Source organism: Dama dama, chromosome X, assembly GCF_033118175.1.
Source record: "Dama dama isolate Ldn47 chromosome X, ASM3311817v1, whole genome shotgun sequence".
Lineage (NCBI taxonomy): Eukaryota > Metazoa > Chordata > Mammalia > Artiodactyla > Cervidae > Dama > Dama dama.
The window spans coordinates 141,962,915-141,986,853 of record NC_083714.1 but is presented as its reverse complement, the minus strand read 5'-3'; the positions used below and the strand labels follow the sequence as shown (position 1 = coordinate 141,986,853).

Below are 23,939 nucleotides of genomic sequence, written 5' to 3'. Positions count from 1 at the left end.
GTAGGGGAAGCTGGGTAAAGGTATATGGGAGCCCTCTGAACTATTTGTGCTGCTGCTGCTGCTAAGTCGCTTCAGTTGTGTCCGACTCTGTACGACCCCATAGACGGCAGCCCACCAGGCTCCCCCGTCCCTAGGATTCTCCAGGCAAGAACACTGGAGTGGGTTGCCATTTCCTTCTCCAATGCATGAAAGTGAAAAGTGAAAGTGAAGTCGCTCAGTCGTGTCCTACTCTTAGCGACCCCATGGACTGCAGCCTACCAGGCTCCTCCGTCCATGGGATTTTCCAGGCAAGAGTACTGGAGTGGGGTGCCATTGCCTTCTCCGACTATCTGTGTTACTCTCCTGTAAATCTCAAATTATTTCAGGAATTCCTTGGTGGTCCAGTGGTTAGGACTCAATGCTTTTACTGCCAGGGTCCAAATTTGATCCCTAGTAGGGGAACTAAGATCCTGTAAGACATGAGGCGGGGGTCAGGCCAAAAAAAATTTTTTTTCAAAATTAAAAGTTAAAAAGATAGTGTGTATTTATTGTTTGTCCTGATTTTTTTTTCAATCTTCAAGGATGCTTGGGTAAGAAATTAACTCATATGCAAAACAATTTAAGAATTCATGACCTACCTTCCAACCATATCACACGATTTTTAGTTTCTGGACACTGCCCTGCTTACTAATTCTTTCATACCTTTGTTCATTCTGTTTCTTCTACTTGCCTTCCTCCCCATCCCTGTTGCCAGACACATTCCTTATTTGAAGACTGATCTCAAATATCATCTCCTTATTCCTTATTTGAAGAATGACCTCAAATATCATCTCCTTTGACTTCCTCAGGCAGAGTTTGACTTTCCCTCTTATCCATTCTTAAAGCATCATCTAGAAACCTGTTTTATCTCATGTGATAAAGTTCTGAATATAGCCTATATGAAGTGCCGGTTATAAGTCAGAGATCTAAAAACAGGCTATCTGGATTCAAATCCTGACCCAATCTCCTACCAGCTGTGTAACTTACAGAAAATTACTTAATTCTGTGTCTAAACTTCCTTGTCTAGATAATTGGGCTAATAAAAACATCTCATGCAGTTGATATGAGAACTCAATGAAGTCATGCAAATAAAGTAATTCAGAGTTTGACTCAAGTAAGCACTCAATAATTGTTGAGTGCCATTATTGTTGTTATTACATGTCCCTCTAGATTGAGAACATTGGGAACAAGGACCACATGTTATTTTCTTTTCCGGGTGGAATTCTCAGAGCTGGATTTACATCCTCCCTTTGCCATTTTTTGTTTTCAAACTTCCTAGGATTACTTTGAGGATTTAGTGATCCATCGCTTTTTTTTTAATGCCAAAATTTCTCAAATGGAGGTCAGCACACAGGCAAGTCTTACTGTGAAAACTAAGACACGAGAAGCTCCCCCACTGCCTCTGCCCTCCAGAGTGGGGAGAGGAGGGAGGAAGCCTTAGGGGCAGAGGACAAGAGGGGGAATCCAGCCATAGGAAGGGGAGGGTCCAGGTTGGATGGTGTGAATCGACGTTTTAAGAAAAAAAAATAACAATCTATTTACACCCAGGGGCCAAGGAAGGGAAGAGGAGAGGGACTGCTCTGGTTCTATTCACAAGGGACACAGGAGGGGAGGGAGGTTGAAGGAGGTGGAGACCTGGGGGAAGGGAGTGGGCTGAGGGGTAGAAAGTCCTCATGCCCACCCCCCATCCTCTGTCCTTCTTCTATTCCCTCCCGGCGGTGGGGAGAGGGACTCATTACCTCTGCCCTCTAGTCGAGGTGCCCAGTCAGGGCAGGAGCTTGGTGGGCTATGGCCCCCATTCCCAGCCCCCTTGGGGTTCCCAGATGGAAGGGGTGGTTGGTGGCACCCTCAGGAAGAGTTAGTGGGAAGAGCTGTAGCATCAGTCAACTGCCAAGTCCAGGCCGGTCTGAGGTTCACTTCAAGTTTGTGAGGATGGGGTGAGGAAGGAAGTGCTTGCTGGGGTCCTCAAGTGAGAAGAGATGAGACAGTGTTGAGAGATGGTTGGACAGTGAGTTGGACAGGACTGAAATTGAAGAAAGGAGAAGTGGGCAGTTGCTGGGGAGCTGGGTTCCAGGACCTCACAGATCATCAAAGAAGGTTTGGGCACAGGCTTCCAGTGTGAGCAGGCTAGAGTGGGGTGCAATGGCCCCAGGGGCCAATCGATTTGAATATCTTTGTCCAGGGGTGAGCTTTAATCTGGGGAAACTGGAACTCTGTGTAGCTGGGATTCATCTCTCAAATCACTTCCCAGGTTGGTGTTCCCAGCACCTTGATGCTCTCTACCAGCTGGTCCACCCCACTGTCCCAAGGGAAGATGGGCTAGCCTAGGAGGAGCTCAGGCAGTACACAGCCAGCTGACCACACACACAGCAATGAATGAGCTTCCCTGTGGCTCAGCTGGTAAAGAATCTGCCTGCAATGCAGGAGACCTGGGTTCCATCCCTGGGTTGGGAAGATCCCCTGGAGAAGGGAAAGGCTATCCACTCCAGTATTCTGACCTGGAGAATTTCATGGACTGTATAGTCCATGGGGTTCGCAAAGAGTTGGACACAATTGAGCGACTTTCACTTTCAGTGGTTCTGAAGATCAGCTCTGGGGCCCGGTAGTATTGAGAACAGATGTATGAGACACTGGGCTCCCCTCAGACCAACTGCTTTGCAGTGCCAAAATCGCAGAGCTGGAGGACAGGGGTGACAGGATCCACCAGCATGTTCTGGGGCTTGATGTATGGGTGGCATACACCCTGAGCGTGGATGTAGGCCAAGCTCTGGAAGAGCTGGTACATGTATACCTTGACATAAAGAGAGAGAGAAGTTGCTCAGTCCTGTCCGACTCTTTTTGACCCCATGAACTGTAGCCCACCAGGCTCCTCCATCCATGGGATTTTCCAGGCAAGAATACTGGAGTGGGTTGCCCTTTCCTTCTCCAGGGGATCTTCCCAACCCAGGGATTGAACCCAGGTCTCCCACATTGTAGGCAGACGCTTTACCATCTGAGCCACCAAGGAAGTTCATACCTTGACACAGATGATAGCAATGGTCAACCTGGCCTTGGTAAAATGGCAGACCACCTGGTACACTGTCTCAGACACATATTCCAGCACCAGATTTAGGTAAAACTCATCTTTCTTCATGGAAAACATGGGGAAACAGTGACAGACTTAATTTTCTTGGGCTCCAAAATCACTGAGCATGGTGACTGTAACCAAGAAATTAAAAGATGCTTGTTCCTTGGAAGAAAAGCTATGACAAAGCTAGATAGCATATTAAAAAGCAGAGATCACTTTGCCAACAAAGGTCTGTACAGTCAAAGCTATGGATGGCATCACTGATTCAATGGACATGAGTTTGAACAAACTCCGAGAGATGGTGAAGGGCAGGGAAGCCTGGTGTGCTGTAGTCCATGAGGTCACAAAGAGTCGGACATGACTGAGCGACTGAACAACAATGGTTTTCCCAATAGTCATGTACAGATGTGAGAGTTGGACCATAAAGAAGGCTGAGTGACCAAGAACTGATGCTTTCAAACTGTGCTGGTGGAGAAGAGTCTTGAGAGTCCCTTGGGCAGTAAGGAGGTCAAACTAGTCAAATCCTAAAGGAAATCAACTCTGAATATTCATTGGAAGGACTGATGCTGAAGCTCCAATACTTTGGTCACCTGTGGTGGAGAGCCAACTCACTGGAAAAGATCTTGAAGCTGGGAAAGACTGAGGGCAGGAGAAGGGCATGACAGAGGATGAGATCATTGGATGGCATCACTAAATCAATGGACATGAGTTTGAGCAAACTCCAGGAGATAGTGAAGGCCAGGGAAGCCTGGCATGCTTCCATGTAGTCCATGGGGTCACAAAGAGTCGGACATGACTTAGCAACTGAACAACATCTTTCTTCTCCCTTTTGAAATAGAAAAAGCATCTCAGCCTTGCAATATTGCAGTGATCTAGCTTACACATAATCTGCAGCTCTCAGATCTTGAACCTCTTGTCCTGGAGAAACTTCTTGATGGCCACGAGTTCCCTGGTGTCTGTCAGCCATGCCTGGTACACGACCCCAAATGAGCCACTGCCAATCACTTTGATGTCTGTGTAAGCCACTTCCTGGGAGCACTCTGGGCCTTGGCCTAGAGTGGCTACCACTGTGGTCACCTTCCCACTGCCACTGCATTGTGGCAGCCATGTGTCCCTAGGTGTGCCTCAGAAATGTAGTCACAGCCACTCCATCAGTGAGTTGTGCAGGCCTGATGCACTCTGGGAAACGGAGTCAAGTCACTCACTTAGTTTATTGGCTGGATGCCATTCCTTTTTAAAGCATGTAGTAGGATAATGAGCTCAAGGCAAGAATTCAAAAATATTAGATGTAACAATTATCATTTTGGTTTTTTTCCCATTTATTTAACAATTATCATTTTGATAAAGCCAGAGTTCAACACTTAAGATATGCTGAATAGTTTGATGAATGAGTTAATTGGTAAGAATGATTGATAATACTCCAGTAGCTGATATTGATTATCAACTAATGAAAACAAAAATTAAATTTCTTCATTTGCTACCTCATGCCTCTAAGCTTTAGAAAGCCTGTTCTAATCCAAGATACTTGTTTGTGTTCCTCTGTGTTTTATTAACATCCAGTCATTTGGAAGGATCTCAATGGAGTATACTGAAAAGTTCTAAGAAAAAGTAGCTTTGCACAATGATACTTTAATAGCCAGTTGGGGGTTAAGGGGTATCACAGCTGCAGTTACTGCCAACTAAAGAATATGTGGAAATTCCCTAAGAGCAGCAGATAAATCAATATAATAACTCTTACCTAAAGAACAACTATATCTCCTGCAATTAGCAGGCGGCTTCTTTACCACTAGTGTGACCTGGGAAATTTGTTTTGTAGATGGGTTCATTTGTGTCATATTTTAGATTCCACATATGATATCACACAGTTTTGTCTTTCTCCTTCTGGCTTGCTTAGTATGGTAATCTCTAGTTGCACCCATGTTGCTGCAAATGGCATTATTTTGTTCTTTTTGTGGCTGAGAATTTTCCATTATATATTTGTACCATGTCTTCTTTATCCATTCATCCATTAATGGACATTTAGGTTGTTTCTATGTCTTGGCTATTGTGAATACTTGCCTGGGAAATTCTAGGGGCAGAGGAGCCTGGCAGACTATAGTCCGTAGGGTCCCAAAGAGTCATATGTGACTGAAGCAACTTAGCACATCAAACAGACTCAGACATAGAGGACAGGCTGGTGGTTGCCAATCAGGGGGAGGGAGGTGGGGGGGATGGAGTGGGAGGCTGGGGTTAGCAAATGTAAGCTTTTATATACAGAATGGATAAACAACAAGGTCCTACTGTATAGCATGGAGAACAATATGCAATATCCTGTGATAAACCACCATGAAAAAGAGTATGAAAAAGAATATATAATATATATCTTATGTACATAATTATATATATATAACTGAATCACTTTGCTGTACAGCAGAAATTAACACATTGTAAATCAACTGTACTTCAATAAAAATATATTGATTGAAGAAAGAAATAAAAATAAAATCATTATTAAAAAAATAAATAAAGAACAACTACCACAGGGTTGAATGTATACTCTTAACTTCTTTGCCCCAACTCTGCATAAGAAAGGGCGTATTTTGCCATTTACTCATGGGTATATGTATATGAAAGTTGACAGGAAATAAATAGCACTCTTTTTGATACAATTTTAATTATTGTACACAAATCTTAAAACCTAATATGTAGAGGAAAAACTTCACTGTAACATAGTTGCCTCGGGTACTGCATATTTTCTTAAGACTTTAAAAAGCCAAAAATAGTATTGTTGCTTCTTTTCCTCTGAAAGCATTATAAAATCCATGCTCACTGCCTATAACAGCATTTAGGAATGAAACAGATGGAGTAATAAACAACAGACACAGCTGTATGACACCTCATGGCCCACGGGGCCTAAGTGCATTCACCAACTGATTTCACAACCTCCTGCAAAGAGAATACAGCTGTACTCCCTTTGAAGGTGAAGAAACTGAAACTTGTACCTTGTAAGTAGTGGCTCTGGGATTTGACCCCAGGTTTACACACCTCCAAAGTCTATGATTATACTGTCCTTCAGTTAAATAAGATTGTGGTTGACATTCTACTTGCTGCTCCCCATGAGCCTGTGCTAAAATTTTTTAATTTGGCTAGGACTGTGCTGGGAAGTTAGTTCTGTTCAAGCTCACACTGAAGTTCGTGCTCCTAGTGATTCATCTCTAGTGAACACTCGGTCGTGTGCAAGAGGTTACAAGGTTCAACCAATTCAGGATAGAAACCAATGGAATGACTTCCCTGGCAGTGCAGTGGTTAAGACTTTGCATTCCAGTGCAGAGGGATGTGAGTTTGATCCCTGGTCAGGGAGCTAAGTCCCCTCCTACCTTGCAGCCAAAAAATCAAAACGTAAAACAGAAGCAATATTGTAACAAATTCAGCTATATATGCTGTCTACAAGAAACCTACCTCAAAACAAGGGACACATACAGACCAAAAGTGAAGGGCTGGAAATAAATATTTCATGCAAACGGAGACCAAAAGACTTTTTAAAGAAAGATACCAAACCAATGGAGACATTCTCCATCTCCCCATATTTTAGCTTGAAACAAATCCAAGAAGGCCACAAGTGATTTTTGCTTCTCCCATCAACAGGTGGAATCTATTTCCCTTGCCCTTGAATCTGGGCGGGCCCTGTGACTCATGCTGACCAAATACCATGAGATTACCATGCAGTGAGGAAGCCCTAGCTATCCTCTTGGGGAGAGGGGCCACATGGAGGATCACCAACGCACCAGACATATAAGTGTAGACATCCTGAACTTTCCAGGCATCCCAGACACCAGCTAAAAGCATCCAAATGAGTGAGTTCAGCTGATGCCTTGTAGACCAGAACTGCCCAGCTGAGCTGTGATCATTTAATTCCTGACCCACAGAGTCATGCCACTAAGTTGGGGGATTGTTTGTTATACTGAAATAGATAACAGAAACACAGGTAGATGATTCTGAGAGGCATGGTCCTGCAGGAATCGTGGTCATTCTTTGTCCACAGATGTGAATTTTATGACACAAATTTATAATGGCATTTCATTTTTTCTTCGTCATTCCTGCTTCCCGGGATCACCTCCCAAAGAAACTGCATTCACCCAGGTCCTTTCTTTGGTGGAACTCAAATTAAGACACAGAACTTGTGCCCTTCTCACAATTTTTTTCATGAAGTTCGATTTATCCATGTTCCAATTATATATGGCAACATCTAACCAATCATTTTTATTTCTAAAGCAAGGTGTTATCATGAACTTAAAGCTGTATGAATAATTACATACAGAATACAGTCAGAAAAATTACACTAAAACTCTAAAACTCTGCAGAAGTCATTCCAAATAAAAGAAAAAAAGTTAATTTTTCTGCCCGGTAAAAAGTTTGCATGTGCTGTGCTGTACTTAGTCGCTCAGCCGTGTCCGACTTCTTGCGACCCCATGGACTATAGCACACCAGACTCCTCTGTCCATGTGGATTCTCCAGGCAAGAATACTGGAGTGGGTTTCCATACCCTCCTCCAGGGGATCTTCCCAACCCAGGGATCAAACTGGGGTCTCCTGCATTGCCAACAGATTTTTACCAGCTGAGTTACCAGGGAAGCCTAAAAATATTGCATGGTGGTGGTGGTTTAGTTGCTCAGTCGTGTCCGACTCTTGCAACCCCATGGACTATAGCACACCAGGCTCCTCTGTCCAGGGGATTCTCCAGGCAAGAATACTGGAGTGGGTTGCCATTTCCTTCTCCAGGGGATCTTCCCCACCCAGGGATTGAACCTGGGTCTCCTGCCTTGCAGGCAGATTCTTTACTGACTGAGCTACGAGGGAAGCCCAAAATATTGCATAGAAACTTTTAATTAATAACTCAAAAGGAATCTTTGTAAGTATACTAAGTTAATTTTCTTCTTGACCATTCAACTTTCTTACTCTGAACTCTGAAAGTAAAAGTTCTTACTTTGAACTTTTAAAAAATAACTTTACTTTTTAAAATGATTTTAGATTTCAGTGAACATTTACATAAGTTAGATCTTCCATATCTTTATATAAATTAAAAACAATACCTTATGGAATCAGTAAAATACATTATTTAGACATTTCCTACAAAAGGGATATTTCTAGATGAGGAAAGACACACTAGACAATGGTGACATATTGACTCTTCTGCATCTAGCTCCCATCCCTCTCCCCTGGGGAAAAATGAAACTCTGAATAATATTGCAAAGAGAAATAAACTATTTCACTTTCTAAAAAAAATCTTGTCACTCTGAATAACCTTTTTCAGTTAAAAGTACCCTGAACAAGAACCTAAATATCTGATCGTTTGCATAGCACTTTTACTGATCTTCAAAAGGGCACCTCAGTGGAAAAGTTATTTCCAATTTAATCATAAATTATAAGATTAAAATGTTGTCATTGCAGCAGAGCGACAATATATCTGCTGAGTTCATGACTCTGAGCTTCTGAAGTTAGCCTGGGATTCATATCACACTCCATGACATTCAAGTCTGCTTACTATTTCCATATCACCTTTCACATTTATTTTATTGGTGTTTTGACAAACACGTTCTGACCACACCATTTTTTGACAATATATTTCCATTAGAAGCCAGATTCAACATGCCTCTTTGGGGGCTTGCTGAAAGACCCAGAGCCACCCTCTGTGATACAATATGAAAATTGCACCTGTCTTTGAGTTGTCTTATAAATCATCAAAGGAAGAAATCTGACTCACTGGGTTAGCAGCAAGAACCTAGAGACAGAAAGTTCTAATCCTGGATTTCCTTAAGTAGTTTGCCAGATACCTTCGGGTCAATAGTTTAATTTTCATGTAAATAATTCTTCAATTCTGGTTTGATATATCCATGATTTTTCTCTGTCAAAGAGAAAATATGACCAAACTTTGTGCTGATGCTCAGAATGAAAGCTAACCTATACTTCCTTACTGACAATAATAATACAATATTTGTGATAATCTGTGTGAGAGGAGAGGCAGAATTCATTTGCAGCATGATAAAAGTCCTAGGGAGGCTTGTTTTGAACACAATTCCAGGAAGAATTAACCATGTCTATGATAATCTAAAGGCAGAACTCTGAAGGTCTCCGTTGGGGCAGGGCCAGTGCTAGGCATAAACTGATTTCATAGATAGGATTAAGCATCACAGGGATGTCTCGACTGTATAGAAAACCTTTAAGGACTCTTCCATCCCAACATTCTGTTTTGTTCACAGAATGCCAAAGTCAGTCTAGAAATGTTAATGGGAGTTATGGTTAGATTTTGAGCAAAAAAAGCATCTGAGTGTAGATGGTATTGTTTCAACTTAGTGATGCTGCCTTGTTACCCTTGGGAAGATGTTGATGAGATTAGCCATAAACAATAGTCAGCTTGAGCTCACATGATAGTGGTAGCATGAGGAAGTGAGAACATCATGCTTCAAATGAGAAAGTACACGGCATTTGCCAGCTAGAGAACCAGGACTGAATTGGGAGCTATCCAGTTTCCAACATGCTAAGTATTCTCCAAACAAAAAGTGTCTGATGCAATGAAGTTACTGGGACTAGTGTGTGGGAATGAAGGTTACCCCCTGGCTTGCTGGCATATCGTGTGTTACACCAAATCCACAATGCAAGTCCGGCAAATTCCTGTGTTCCAAGTCACTAGTCCAAATCCCTGGGGTGACAGCCTCCAATGCCTATCATGAAAAGTATACCTTACTTAACAACTTCAAGATAAATTTTCAATTACCTTCTGCTGTTGTCCAACTCAGTCAGGTCTATTCATTCATTTGATCACCTAAGCCCTCTTTGAGTGCCTTGGTGGAAAAGGTTCCTGGAACACACTGTAGGTGCAGAATAAATATTTTCAACTAATACTCTAATTCAAGCCCTACTTTTGTTGCTTCCTAACTGTGTGACCTGGACACATCTTCCATTTTATGTAACCTTGCTCTACTAACCATCTTTTATTACTTCCTATGTGCTGGGCACTTTCCAAGTAATCAGATCATGAGGTCCTCACAAAAACTCTTTGAGGTAGGCACTTTAATTAACCCCATTTGACAGACGATGAAACTGAAGCAGAAAGATGCTTTGTAATTCGTTCAAGGTCACAGAGCACAGCTGAGATTTGAATCCAGGTGGTGTGGATCAGAGTCCAGCTCTAACCCAGTCACTTCATTTCTTCTCCAACTAAGTCTGGCTGCCTCTTAATTGGAGCCTCAGTGTCCTTATCTGCAAAACGAAGGTTGACTCTATCACCCCACATAGTTGTTGTAGTAATAATAATAATAAACTGCTGAGCATTCTGCAAACACTATTAATAATTGTTATTTCACTTATTATTATCATCACCTATGCTGGTGGCTCAGTGATAAAGAATCTGCCTGCCAATGCAGGAGATGCGGGTTTAATCCCTGGGTTGGGAAGATCCCCCGGAGAAGGAAATGGCAACCCATCACAGTATTCTTACCCAGGAAATCTTATGAACAGAAGATCCTGGAGGGCTACAATCCACAGGGTCACAAAAAGAGTAGGACTTGACTCAGCAACTAAACAACACCAACAATCTGAAGCAAACAACTGAAACAAGTGGGCAAGGAATCAATAGGAAGTTCCATTATAAGCACAATGCTACTTTGCTCAAAAGCCAGAAAATCTGGTGGTCTGGTTCAGGATTTCCATAAACCAAATTATTAACTATAGCAGAAGCCTTGTTAGAATAAACCCAGAGGCAATGTGGCTACTGTCACCTAAGGTTTATCTTTCCCATTCCCCATCCACCTTTGGGTCTCAGCTTGCCTAAGTGTTGCTCAACCCCCAAGAGGTGAAATTATTGGCAATGCAAGCTGAGAACTGATCTGATGCTTATTCACACTTCAGCTTCTGTGCATGCGTGCTCAGTTGCTCAGTCGTGTCCAACTCTTTGCGACCCCACGGACTGTAGCCCACCAGGCTCTTTTGTTCATGGGATTATCCAGGCAAGAATACTGGAGTGGGTTGCCATTTCCTCCTCTAGAGGATTTTCCTGACCTAGGGATCAAACTGGCATCTCCTGCATCTTCTGCATTGGCAGGTATCTTCTTCTACCACTGAGCCACCTGGGAAGCCCTTCAGCTCCTATGGGTAGTAATAATTCACCCGTTTCCACAAGTGTCCAGGTATACCAAAGGAAAACCATGTTATTTATCTTAATCCATGGGGTCACCCAACTCAATTCATTTCCAGTTCAGCCTTCTCCTCTTGGGTCCATCGGCACAAGACTTGTTGGGTAGTTTGTCAATTTGCTTTTAGCTCTAACGACTCCTACAAATCTGTGGCTATTCAATAGCTCTGGTGTGATATGGCCAGGCAATTTGTCAAGATTGTAAGTACATTTTAAAGTCTCTGCCTATTCTGAAAAACAATCTTTTTAATAGCTTCTCTGCACTTGCTTCCAAAGCATACTAATCAGGACACAGAATTTCCAAAGTAACCAGTCTCAGAAAATCCCAGGTTGGCTGTTGACTCCTCCATTGAATCTGTTAGAGCTCTTACCACCTCCTTGCTGCATCCTCAAGGACAGCATTTAATACACATTATGCTTGGGTCTGCTACATAATGCTCTTCATTCACATTTATGTTTTACTGAAAAGATGATGTAGCAACAATAGTGATATATTTTCTCTAAAAGTCATCAACAGTGTTCTTTTTTTAATTGATATTGAAGTTTGCATACCATAAAATTTACCCTTTTAAAATGTACAATTCAGAAGTTTGTAGTCTATTCCCTAGGCTGTGCAAACATCACCTCTATCAAGGTCCAGAATGTTTTTATCCCTCCAAAAAGGAACCAGGTATCCATTAGCAATCACTTCTCATCACTCCCTACTGCCAGCTTCTGGCAACCATTAACCTATTCTCTATCTCTAGAGATTTGCCTAGTCTAGACATTTCATATGAATAGAATCACACAATATATGGTCCTTTAACTAGCTTTTTTTCACTTAGTGTAATGTTTTCAAGGTTTATCCATGTTGTAGCAAGTATTAGTACTCTAGGCCTTCTTATTGCTGAATAATCTTGCATTGCATAAATATACCATGTTTTGTTTGCCCATTCATCTGTTGATAGATATTTGATTGTTTCTACCATTTTGGTCATGATGAGTAATGCTGCTATGAATATTCATTCACTTACAATCTTTGTGTACACATGTATTTTCAGTTCTCTTGAGTAGATACCTAAAGGTAGAACTTCTGGGTAATACAGTCAATGTTTAACTTTTTGAGAAACTGCCAGAGTATTTTCAAAGCTGCTGCACCATTTTACATTCTCACCAGCAGTGTATTAGAGTTTCAATTTCTCCACATCTTTGTCAACACCTGATATTATCTTGTTTATTATAGCCATATATATGACTATATTGCCATATGAATTAGTATATCATTGTGGTTCTGATGTGTATTTTCCTAATAGCCAATGAAAACATCATTCTTTACTAGCTAACACAGTACCTAATTCCATTTCCACATATTCCTTTCCATTTTTGCCATAGTTGCAGTTAAAATCTCAGTCTCTTTATCATAAGCAATGGCCCAAAGAGGATGAAGTAAAATTTAGACTAACACATCAAGCCTCAAAGGTGTGTCTCAGGATTTGAAGAATCACTGTCAGAACACAGATTCCCTCAGTCATTGAACAGATTCTGATATGAAACTCTGTCCCCTATGCAGGCTTAAAAAAATTACAATCTAGCTATGGAAAGCTGAGCTCACATTTGTATAAATCATGAATTTGTATTTCTTTGGAGGTAACATCTGGTTAAGTCACAAAGTATGATGGAATTTTCTCAGATATGGGACCAGGCAATCAAAAGCAGAATGAGGAGAAAAAAAAATCCCTGCAGAGACCTTTACATTAAATCATAAAATCCTGAGCTGTATCATGAAGCTCAAGGCCCAGCCAGACTCATGCTTCTCCATCTTCCTACTCCTCTAGGTGCTTCCAGTTGGATTTCTCTAAGTTCTTGAAGCATACTATGACCTTCTTAATTACATACCATTCTATCTTTTCCCTTCTTTTTTGTTTGGCAAAAGCCTCCTTATCTACTGGTTTCAGGTGAGACATCCCAGACCTCCCTAGTACTTGTATCAGCTTCCTATGGCTGCTGTAACAAATTATCACAAATGCCACGGCTTAAAACAACACTTATTTATTCTCTTACAGTTCTGGAGATCAGAAGTCTCACCGGGCTAGGAGAAGGATGTTGGCAGAGCCGCTGTCATTGTGTAGACTCTAGGGACAATCTGTTCCCTTGCCTTTCCCAGCTTCTAGAGGCTGCCGCATTCTTTGGGTCATGGCTTCCCTCTCCATTTTCAAAGCCAGCAGTGTAGCATCTTTGAAATCAACCTGTGTATGTGTCTGTCTGCCTGTCTCTTTCTGCATCTGTCTGTCTGTCTCTCTCTGGCTGATTCTGTCCTCATAATCTTCTTCTCTAACTCTGACTTTCCTGTCTCCTTCTTATAAGGATCCTTGTGATTACATTCGACTCACCCAGATAATCCAGTATCATCTCCCCATCTCAAGATACTTAACTTAATCACATCTGCAAAGTCTCTTTTGCCATATAAGGTAACATATCCATGGGTTCTAGGAATTAGGACATCCTGGGGGCGGGCATTATTGTGTCCACCACAGTCCTGCTGTCATAATGCCATCGCATTCTGAGGAAGTGCAGCAATTTATTTATTGGAAATGATTGCTCTCACAAAGGTGTAAGTACCTTGTAGGGCCATGCCTGTTTACTCCACAAACTTCCAGTGTTTAGGGCCCAGCCGGCACTTGACAAACAATGTAATGACGACCTGGCTAAGTGGCTAGTTTGCTTTTGTTGGATGAAAATTCCTAGGGAAAGGGGAGGAGGTCAGCTAAGATTATAGTGTAAAAGGCTTTGAAATGACTGGCTAAGCAGTTTGGATTTCATTCTGTACACACTAAGTCCCAGCAAAGGTTTTTATTCAGGCAGTTAATGTGATTACAATCATTTCTTTGGAATAGAAGGCCCATAAGCCAGATGGGAAGAGGGGAAAACTGAAGGCAGGGTGACCAAGCAGGAGGTCACAGAAAATGAGGACCCAAACTAGGCAGCGGCAATGAGAAGGAACAGCTGGAGAGAGATGTAAGAACTTGGATACATTCCTCTTCAAATCCTTTCGAGCATGGAGCAAATGAGAAATAAACACAACAGGATTTGATAACTTATTGGAGACGACAGGAGGGGAAAAAAAGAAGGGGAAAACTGAAGACATTTCTGGCCTGGTAAAACTAAACTGGCCTAAGAATGGTGACACCAACCAAGAATAAGGAATACGGAAAATGAAGTGTGCTCAGAGAAAAGGGGATTGATTTGTTCCACTTCAGACATGTAGACCAGGAGGAGTCCAATGGGCATCATGAGCAGATGTCTTGCAAGAAATTGGAATAGATGTTAGATGCTCAAGCACACAGAATTATGAGTGTCCCCGAGAGGGATAATGGCTGAAGTCACAAAAGTGAATGAGATCATCAAGGCAGAATGATCTGAAGGAAAAACACAGAACTGTGGGGATGTGTGGATGACAAGTGCAGAAACAGAAGAGCAGGAAGAGACATTACAGACTGAGAATCAGGCAGTGGGGAGGGGAGTGGGACTCTTCTGTGCATAGTGGGGTGGGGAGGAGGAGGCAGTAGTGGAGTAGTGGGGGTGGGCAGATCAGTGCTGGCACTTCTGCCCAGAAGTTCAGCCAAATGAGGTCTAAGAAAGTCATGGGATTTGGGCAACTTTGAGGAAATTGTTTCCTTAAGTAATGGGGCTAGAAAAAAAGGACTGCCAGAGTTGTAGATTTTCATGGTTGCTTATTTTTTCCAAAAGTTTTGCAGTTCGTATTGAGAGTCAAGGAGGATTTCAGGGTGGTTCTGCCCTCAACTTGTTTGAGTTTGAACTTAACTCTTTCAATCCCTGTCTTTAACTGGAAAGTAAGGAGGCTGCGACTAGATGCTACCTAAGGTCCTTTCAGAGTCTAAAATATGCTCTTGCCAATTGTCAAATTCCAAAATCCCGGTGAAAGTTCAGTTCAATCTCAGAAGAACTTGTCTTAATATTATCCTCTATTCAAGTTAAAAATTACCTTAGAAAGGAAATGAATTCTAACAGAGAAATAATCCAAGAGAAAGCACACGAAAAGTGAATATTTTCGCAAGTTATAAATTCTTACGGCATTATGCTGATTTCAGACATCAGTTCAGTTCAATTCAGTCTCTCAGTCAGGTCTGACTCTGCGACCCCACGGACTGCAGCACGCCAGGCTTCTCTGTCCATCACAAACTCCCAGAGCTTCCCAGACATCACAAACTCATGTCCATTGAGTCGGTGATGCCATTCAACCATCTCATCCTCTGCCGTCCCCTTCTCCTCCTGCCTTCAATCTTTCCCAGCACCAGGGTCTTTTCCAATGAGTCAGTTCTTCCCATCAGGTGGCCAAAGTATTGGAGCTTCAGCTTCAGCATCAGTCCTTCCAATGAATATTCAGGAATGATTTCCCTTAGGATTGACTGGTTGGATCTCCTTGCAGTCCAAGGGATGTGTGTCCCGTGAGTTGTTCTCTTGGAAGGGGGTGGGGGTGGTCCAGATGGTAAGAGAGGCGTGCCTGTTCCCCACCTCTCGGTGGGGGCCAGGTGCTGCCTCGTCCGTGGTTGTCCTCACCACCTGCCATGGGGAACTGACTTTTTGGCGGGGCACATGCCCCATGTCCCCTCCCCATTTGTGGGGGTTGCACACAGGAGTGGGAGCAATTGTGGTGAGCTGGGGCATGTGAAGGGGGGCCGTCGGGCTTCTCACGCACGCCCCCCATCCAGAGACCAACAGATTTCAGACATAATTCCTTGTAAAATGCCCTTTGTCAATTTTCTGTCTGAAGCTACCTTACTCTAATTACTCCCTCTTTCGACATGGGTGAGCCTCTATTTTTAATCACAATATTCCTCTCTGCCCATGTTTTAACTTTTAATACCAGTTTTCATCATTACATATTTACAATTCAATTCTTTCTTACACATATGTTTAGATACCCCATATTTTTTCCCTATCTTCATTACCTTTTAAAATGGCATTTTTCCCAATTCAAAGCCTTGGTTGACATATAGCAGGAAAGAAGAAGAAATGGCAGAGTAAAGCCAGAAACGTGAAAGAAAATGGTACCAGAAAGCAAAATTGAGAATTCAGTTTCTTGTATAAAGTAGTACATTATATAGGGTTTCTCAAACTCGGGGCTATGGAAAACTGGAGCAGGAGAATGATTTGTTGTGGCAGTCTGTTCTGCGTAGTGTAGAATGATTAGCAGCATCCCAGGTCTCTACCCATCATGCTGTTAACACACGTTCCCAGCCTCAGCCCTGGCAATCAAAAATGACAATAGGCATTGCCATATAGTCATATATCATAAAGAAGGCTGAGTGCCAAAGAATTGATGCTTTTGAACTGTGGTGCTGGAGAAGAGTCTTGAGGGTCCCTTGGACAGCAAGGAGATCAAACCAGTCCATCCTAAAGGAAATCAGTCCTGAATATTCATTGGAAGGACTGATGCTGGAGCTGAAACTCCAATTCTTTGGCCACCTGACGTGAAGAGCCAACTCACTGGAAAAGACCCAGATGCTGGGAAAGATTAAGGGCAAGAGGAGAAGGGGACAACAAAGGATTAGATGTCTGGATGGCCTCATCGACTCAATGGACATGAGTTTGAGCAAACTCTGAGAGATACTGAAGGCCAGGGAAGCCTAGTGTGCTGCAGTCCATGGGGTCGCAAAGAGTCAGATATGACTGAACATCTGCCAAATACATCCAGGCTGCAGACCTACCCTCTGGTTGAAAACCACTGGTTTATTGAGACCAAACAATTCAATGTAGCTCAATAGTGCAAGAAAACAATTTGGTAAAGTGGAAAAGTAAGAAATACAGAAGTGTTATGTTTCTATGCCAACTCCCATTTATTTGCAGGATGCTTGGCATGCGTGGCCAATGTTCATCACAGCACTGTTTATAATTGCCAGGACATGGAAGCAACCTAGATGCCCATGGAGACAAATGGATAAGGAAGCTGTGGTACATATACACAATGGAATATTACTCAGCCATTAAAAAAAAATTCATTTGAATCAGTTCTAATGATATGGATGAAGCTGGAGCCCATTATACAGAGTGAAGTAAGCCAGAAAGATAAACACCAATACAGTATACTAACGCATACATATGGAATTTAAAAAGATGGTAACGATAACCCAATATGCAAAACAGAAAAAAAGACACAAATGTACAGAACAGACTTTAGGACTCTGTGGGAGAAGGCGAGGGTGGGATGTTCTGAGAGAATAGCATCGAAACAAGTATACTATCAAGGGTGAAACAGATCACCAGCCCAGGTTGGATCCATGAGACAAATACTCAGGGCTGGTGCACTGGGAAGACCCAGAGGGATGGGATGGGGAGGGAGGTGGGAGGGGGGATCGGGATGGGGAACACATGTAAATCCATGGCTGATTCATGTCAATGTATGGCAAAAACCACTACAATATTGTAAAGTAATTAGCCTCCAACTAATAAAAATAAATGAAAAAAAAAGAAAACTAAGAAATACAGAAGTGTTATGTTTCTATGCCAACTCCCATTTATTTGCAGGATGCTTGGCATGGTTACTCCATGCCTATCTCCTCTGAGTATCTGTCCTCCTGCTTGTTTCATTCTATTGATGCATGCTCCCCACCAACACTAGAGTGATCTCTCTAAAACACATATTGAATCACCTTACACACCCAAGCTTAAAAATCACCACTTACCCCATTCTCCGCCACAGGGTTTCTCAGCCTGGGCACTCTTGACACTGAGTTAACTGAGATCATTCTCTGTTGTGGGTGGTGTCCTGTGCACTGTAGAGTGTTTAGCAGAAGCCCTGGGTTTTTCCCAGCTAGATGCAACTAGCACTTCCCCTCCTAGTAGGCAGAAGAATGTCCCACCAAAGATATCTACCTCCTACTCTCTGGAACTGGTGAATATGTTAGTGTACATGGCAAGTGGGAATTAAGGTTGCAGACAGAATTAAAGGTTGCTAATCAACCGACCTTAAAGCGATGAGATTACCTTGGATTATCCAGGTGAGCCCTATGTAATCGCAAGCATCCTTAAGAGTGTCAGAGGAAGAAATGACTAGAACATGGCTGGCATTAAAGACTGGGGATGGGGACACTTGAAAAGTAAAGGAAACAGACCCTAGAGCCTTCAGAAGGAACATGGCCCTGCCAACACCTTGACTTTAGTCAAAGGGGACCTATTTCAGACTTCTGACCTCTACAAGTATAAGGTAAGAGATTTGTATTGCTCTAACCCACACGTTTGGGGTAATTTGCTATAACCACAAAATGAAGTTAATACATCACCACCCCCAGTTACGACAACCAAAACTGTCTTCAGACATTGCTAAATGTCCCCTGGGAACAAAGTTGCCTCCAGGTTGAGAACTACTGTTCTTTGAAATGCAGAGTCCAAACTCCTACCCAACCTGTTGAATGCTAGTGTCCAACATACAGTGAGATATAGCCTGTGCTCCAGGCACACCAAACTTCTAACTTCAAAAACATCCTTTCACTTCCCTGCAGATTTGATGCCAAAGGGTGTCTTGAAGGATGGGCAATGTGCTTTGGCCTTTCTGCCATTTTTATCCAAGCCCATAGATAGTTATTATGCCCTGGAGGAGGGTACGGCAACCCACTTCAGTATTCTTACCTGGAGAATCTTCATGGACAGAGGGGCGTGGTGGGCTGCAGTCCACTGGATCGCAAACAGTCAGACACAACTGAGTGACTAAGCACAGCACAGCATGCCTCCAAATATGTGTCTCATTTCTTGTTTCATTAGGCTGCTATACTAAAAACCATGTGGTTGCTACATATATTAAACTTCAGATATCTTAACCTCCTCCTCCAAACGAACAATTGCACTTAAGCTCTTCTAAGTCCTTTTTGTTGGAAACTCAGACATCACCAACACCCCTGTGCCTTTGCAGGTCCACTCCTTTCTGTTTCATCAAGGAATCACTTCCCTTCTTCTTCTGATAAGTGACAATCACCCTTGAAGAACAAGTTCAAGTGTTTTCTGCACAGTGAAGTTTTATAAGACTCCCCAAAGCACTGTGAATCACATTCCCCAGTCCCTCACTGTGCTGACCCTTCTGCACTGCAGCTATTGGTTGAGTCATCCAGGCTCCTCCTTAGACTGTGAGCTCTGTAATGGGTGACGCCATAATTTAGCCTCTCTTCATTCCTGGTACATAGAGAAATGCTTGTGCTCAAGAAGTTCTTGTGGTGTGAATGAAGAAAAAAAGAATTCATGGATAGAGGCTGGCAAACTCCATGTCAGTTCAGCTCTGATCCAAAATAATTAGAACCCCAGGGTTACAATGAGACCTTACTCCCTTGTTTATGATCAGAGTAAAGGACAGAACCTGGCTGCCAAGAACAAAGCTGAGAAGTGTGCACCAACTGTATCACCATGTACCATTTATCCCTTTGTCGTCTCCCTTTTTCTACTCAATAGATATTCTACCCAGCATGTCCATGATCCAGATTTTGTTAGAGCAATCCTAAAATACATAGTAAGGAAATACTGAGTTGTAGCTGACTTTGTCTAACACTTCCTCATTTTAAGCCATAAAATTGCCATTTGTGAGCTCTGAATGAGCAGAAGGCATAGAGCTTCAGGTATTTAGGGGAGTCTGGGTGGGGAAGATCCCCTGGAGAAGGAAATGGCAACTCCAGTACTCTTGCCTGGAAAATCCCATGGACAGAAAAGCCTGGTAGGCTACAGTCCATGGGGTCGCAAAGAGTCAGACATGACTGAGCGACTTTACTTTGCTTTACTTTGGGAGCAGGAGCCATTGTTTGAACAATTTAGTTTAAAACCAGAGAATCTGTTCAGAGGACTAAATAGAGATGGATGTGATCCATTACTGGCTACATCTGAATGAAGGTGAATTCTCATGTTTGCCCATGGATTCAATGGAAGAGAAACTGAAAATTGAATAAACTATAAGAGATCCATGGAATCTGTAGGCAAGACTCAAGAGGGATCTACATGGTTTCGGAATCAGAAGAAGGCCCCAAAAGGAAAGTTTCTGCCAGCTGAAAGCACTTCTGTGGACAGTCAAGATGGCTGTCCTGTGGGGCTACATTCAACTCACTGGTGTTGGAGTTCTCAACTGGAGCAGTTTTGACCCCCAGAAGACATTCAGCAGTGTCTGCAGACATTTTTCACTGTCACACTGGTGGGAGGGGTGCTATTGGCATCTAGTGGGTAGAGGCCCAGGATGCTGCTGAACATCCTACAATGCACAGGACAGTGTCCAGAGCAAGGAGTCACTCAGTCACAACCGTCAGTGGTGCAGAGGCAGAGAAACCCCAAGCCAGAGCGACCAGGAGAAGCACAAGAAAGAACCAAGTCTGTACAATCCAAATCTCCTTTCCAGGACCCATAAGTAATCTTGCAAGGTGCTCATATGCTGGACTTTTGACATCATTAGTAAAGATTCTCTTTTAGGACAAAGGACCCAGCTTGCTTACAAGTGAGAAGGACAAGCAGTGCTCAATAGGATGAACTTCCTTGGTTTCTGAGAGGGTTCCAGGGCATTAAACCTTTGAAAGGTAATCCAGGCCATTAAGTTCCAGACCCTCGGGTTAAGTTAGGATATCTGGGACTCAAACAAAATCAGCTTTGGACTTTCATGCCAGGATTCTAACCAATCATTCCACGTTTGCCTCAGGAATAAAGGGATTACACACACACACACATGAACATTTTATGAAAAAAAATTTTGTTCTTTTGCTAGATGGCTATGTACTTAGTTTTAACCACTGCAAAAGAGGTGAAAGTCATGGTAGGCGAGCCTGCAGACTGCCTGTACACTGCATAGAACAATTTCAAGCCACGCCACCCAGTATTGCTGAAGTTCAGATACTTGTCCATTGATGATGAGATTTTAATGGATAAGAAGAAGATTTCTAACCAGTTGTGATCATCCACAGTAGATTGCCTTTTCATCATAATAGTGATAAACAGCATCTGCATACTAAATTCCAAGTACATACAGTTGCAAAGAGCAGAGACATTCTTAATGATACAATTGGTTTAAACGTGAATGTCAGTGATTATCCAATCCAAGAACTTGGCTTGCTTTTTGCATTTCTTTCTCTCTCAACTCCTACAGACTAATCTGCTAATGTGTGTTTCTGATACAGAGTAGGAATCCAGGCTCCTCTAAAGACCAACAGAAATTCAACATTTAGATTCTTGACCCTCTTTCTAATGCTGAGTTCTCTGGTTTGGAGATAATCTCTCCCTCTCCTATTTGACTTTTCTCTCTACTGTCTACCTTCCTCAAGAAAATGGGCAGTACAGTCAATAATGTTTGTTAGTATCTGTAATCCATGCTCCCCACCCAACACCAGCAGTTATTTTTGACACAGTAACTAATATTTTACTAACCCGTGATGCAAATATTTCTGCTAAATATTGCTGATTTTTCTAAGGAGATCTGATTAAATCCAAAATGTCATAATTAGTTGTCTCATGTTAAGAGAGCAAGGTATTCTGTTGGACACTACTTTCCAACTGTTTTTATTGGTTGTGTTTTCTTTCTTTAGTCTAAATCTCCAGCAATTACATGGTGTTGCACTCCATTTCTGTAATTCTAACTGTACTTTAAAATATTTAATTACAATGGATGGAATCTCCCCTTATGGAAACAGACCCAAGGCAAATCTATAGAGTTTGTGAACTGAACAAGAGTTGTTCATTTTTAAAACAACTAGTATTTACTCTCTAAAAGCATGCAGCTTTCCAAGTATGCATCAACCACAGTTTCCTATTACTTCTGTTCTCAATTCTTTTTAACCAGCGAACATTTTTAAAGGTACCAGTAGCTCCCTCTGAGTCCCTTATTTGCTAATGATTCTTGATTCATGTAGCTAGTGAAATAACTACTAGTTGCCCTTAGTGGAATTGGGGCATATTTCCATGATCTCTGATAGCCTTAAGCAGAGATTTTTTTTTCTCCAGGATTAAACTAGTACTTAATACCATAGATCTCTGATACTAAACCTTTAGGGAGAAGAAAAGATCAAAACTAGAGAATTCTAGTAGCTACATCCCCAAACACACAGACCTACACACACATACCGATATCACTCTCAAGAATAATGTTCCCGAATTCTCTGTAAAACAACCAAATGGCAGAAATATTTAAAAATATGATTTCCTCCAATCCTGACAAACAGCTTAGAACTAGACCATTTTGAGTTCCAAAAAATATCAATATTGTGTGAAGGGATAAGTGACCCTTTGAAATCACCTGCCGCACAGAGAGCATCTCTTCCCCAGCTCCTACCACTACTCCGAGTGGAGCCAAGGAGTCCTAACAAGACACATGCGGGTGGCCACTAGGGACGTCCCGTTTCCAGACACCATTTCACCAGCCACAGAGGAACAGCCACAGCAGGAAAACCCCTCAGTGGTGCTCTGGCTGTGTAAATGAGAAGTAATTAAAGAACTGCCCAGGTGGCCAGCCTTGGGCCATGAGGACACGCGGCACCGGACCCTACCTCGGACTTCCACACGACATAGGGTTGGCCGTGGCTGTCGGGTGGGGACTGGAACTTTCTCTGCTGGAGCCACCTCCTGGGAGAAGCGAAGATGCCGTTGGGGCCTCCCCCGGAAGAGCAGAGGATGGCGCTGCGACCACTGCCCGGCCCGGCTAGGACCGAAGGCAGGTCCCACACCATGCTCTTCTTGAGTCCGCCGCGACCCAGGGGGACCTCATAGTCAAAGTGGAAGCTGCCAGACGGCGACTTCTCCTGCGGGGTGCTGGGTGTGGAGAAGGACGAGCAGAGGGGTCTGGGGGTCGGGAGGCGGTTGGCCCGAGGAGGTGGGCCCCGGGGAGAGAACGCCGAGCGAGGGCTCAGACCCTCGGCCAGGGACAGCGGGGAGCAGAGGCGGCCCCCGCTGGTCCCTCGCGAGCCGCCCTCTGCGCCCGCCTCGCCCCCGTAGCCGCCGATCAGAGCCGGGTCCAGGCTGCGGGTCTGGCGAAGCTTCCTCTTGGAGAAGCCCTTGGCAGAAGCCGCGCTGCCCGAGGCCGGCGAGGAGCAGGAGAAGACACTGTGGAGCAGGCTCTGCGCGGACATCCCGGCGGGGCTGTGCCTGAGGGCCACCCTCTTCCAGCTCTCGGAACTGCTAGTGATTTGGGGCCCAGGAAGCAAGGGGGCTCGGGCGAGGCTGTCAGGCGGCGTCGGCCCGAGGCTCGCCGAGGGCGGTAGAGGGCAGTTCCCGGCTCACGCGCCACCAGCGCGCTCCAAGTGCCCCGGTGGGGGCAGAAGCAGGAGATCCATCACCAGCCTTCTAGGAAAAGGGGTGGGGAGGGGGGACTCCTTCGGTCGCGAGAACCTTCCCGCAGAGCCTAAGTCCTGAAGAGGGTAAGGAAGAAGAGGAGGAAGGTCAGGCGCTCGCTGGGTTCCCAGCTCCGGCGGCCAGCGCCACTCCCCCTTCCCAGCTGAGGCAGGAGACGCCGCGCTCCGGCTCTCTGGCTCTGGACAGCCTCGAAGTCTCCAGCAAGCTCCTCCTTGCGCCCTAAGGACGGTCCCGAGGGCTGAGGAGGAGGCCTCCTGGGCGTGCGCCCAGGGCGCGTCCCTCGCTCTCCGCTCGCCGTGAGAGAGACTTCCTCCCGCGCTGGAGCTGGGCACCCGATCTGCGCCCCAGGGCACCGTCGCCGTATCCGGGCCCCTGAAGCTACGCGTCTCGC

The 23,939-nt window shown here is 43.7% G+C and overlaps 1 protein-coding gene and 1 pseudogene across 2 annotated transcripts in view; both read right to left on the bottom strand.

Moving 5' to 3' along the window:
- The window catches only part of ARHGAP6 (Rho GTPase activating protein 6), a 511,541-nt gene extending 488,216 nt beyond the window's left edge, over window positions 1-23,325 (bottom strand). For both annotated transcript variants that reach the window (XM_061136147.1, XM_061136146.1), the window contains exon 1: window positions 22,747-23,325. In XM_061136147.1, coding sequence (XP_060992130.1) covers window positions 22,747-23,325 — 579 coding nt within the window. The remainder of the gene's footprint in view (window positions 1-22,746) is intronic.
- On the bottom strand, window positions 1,867-17,939 carry LOC133052131 (glycogen synthase kinase-3 alpha-like; annotated as a pseudogene).
- Window positions 23,326-23,939: the final 614 nt, after the last annotated feature.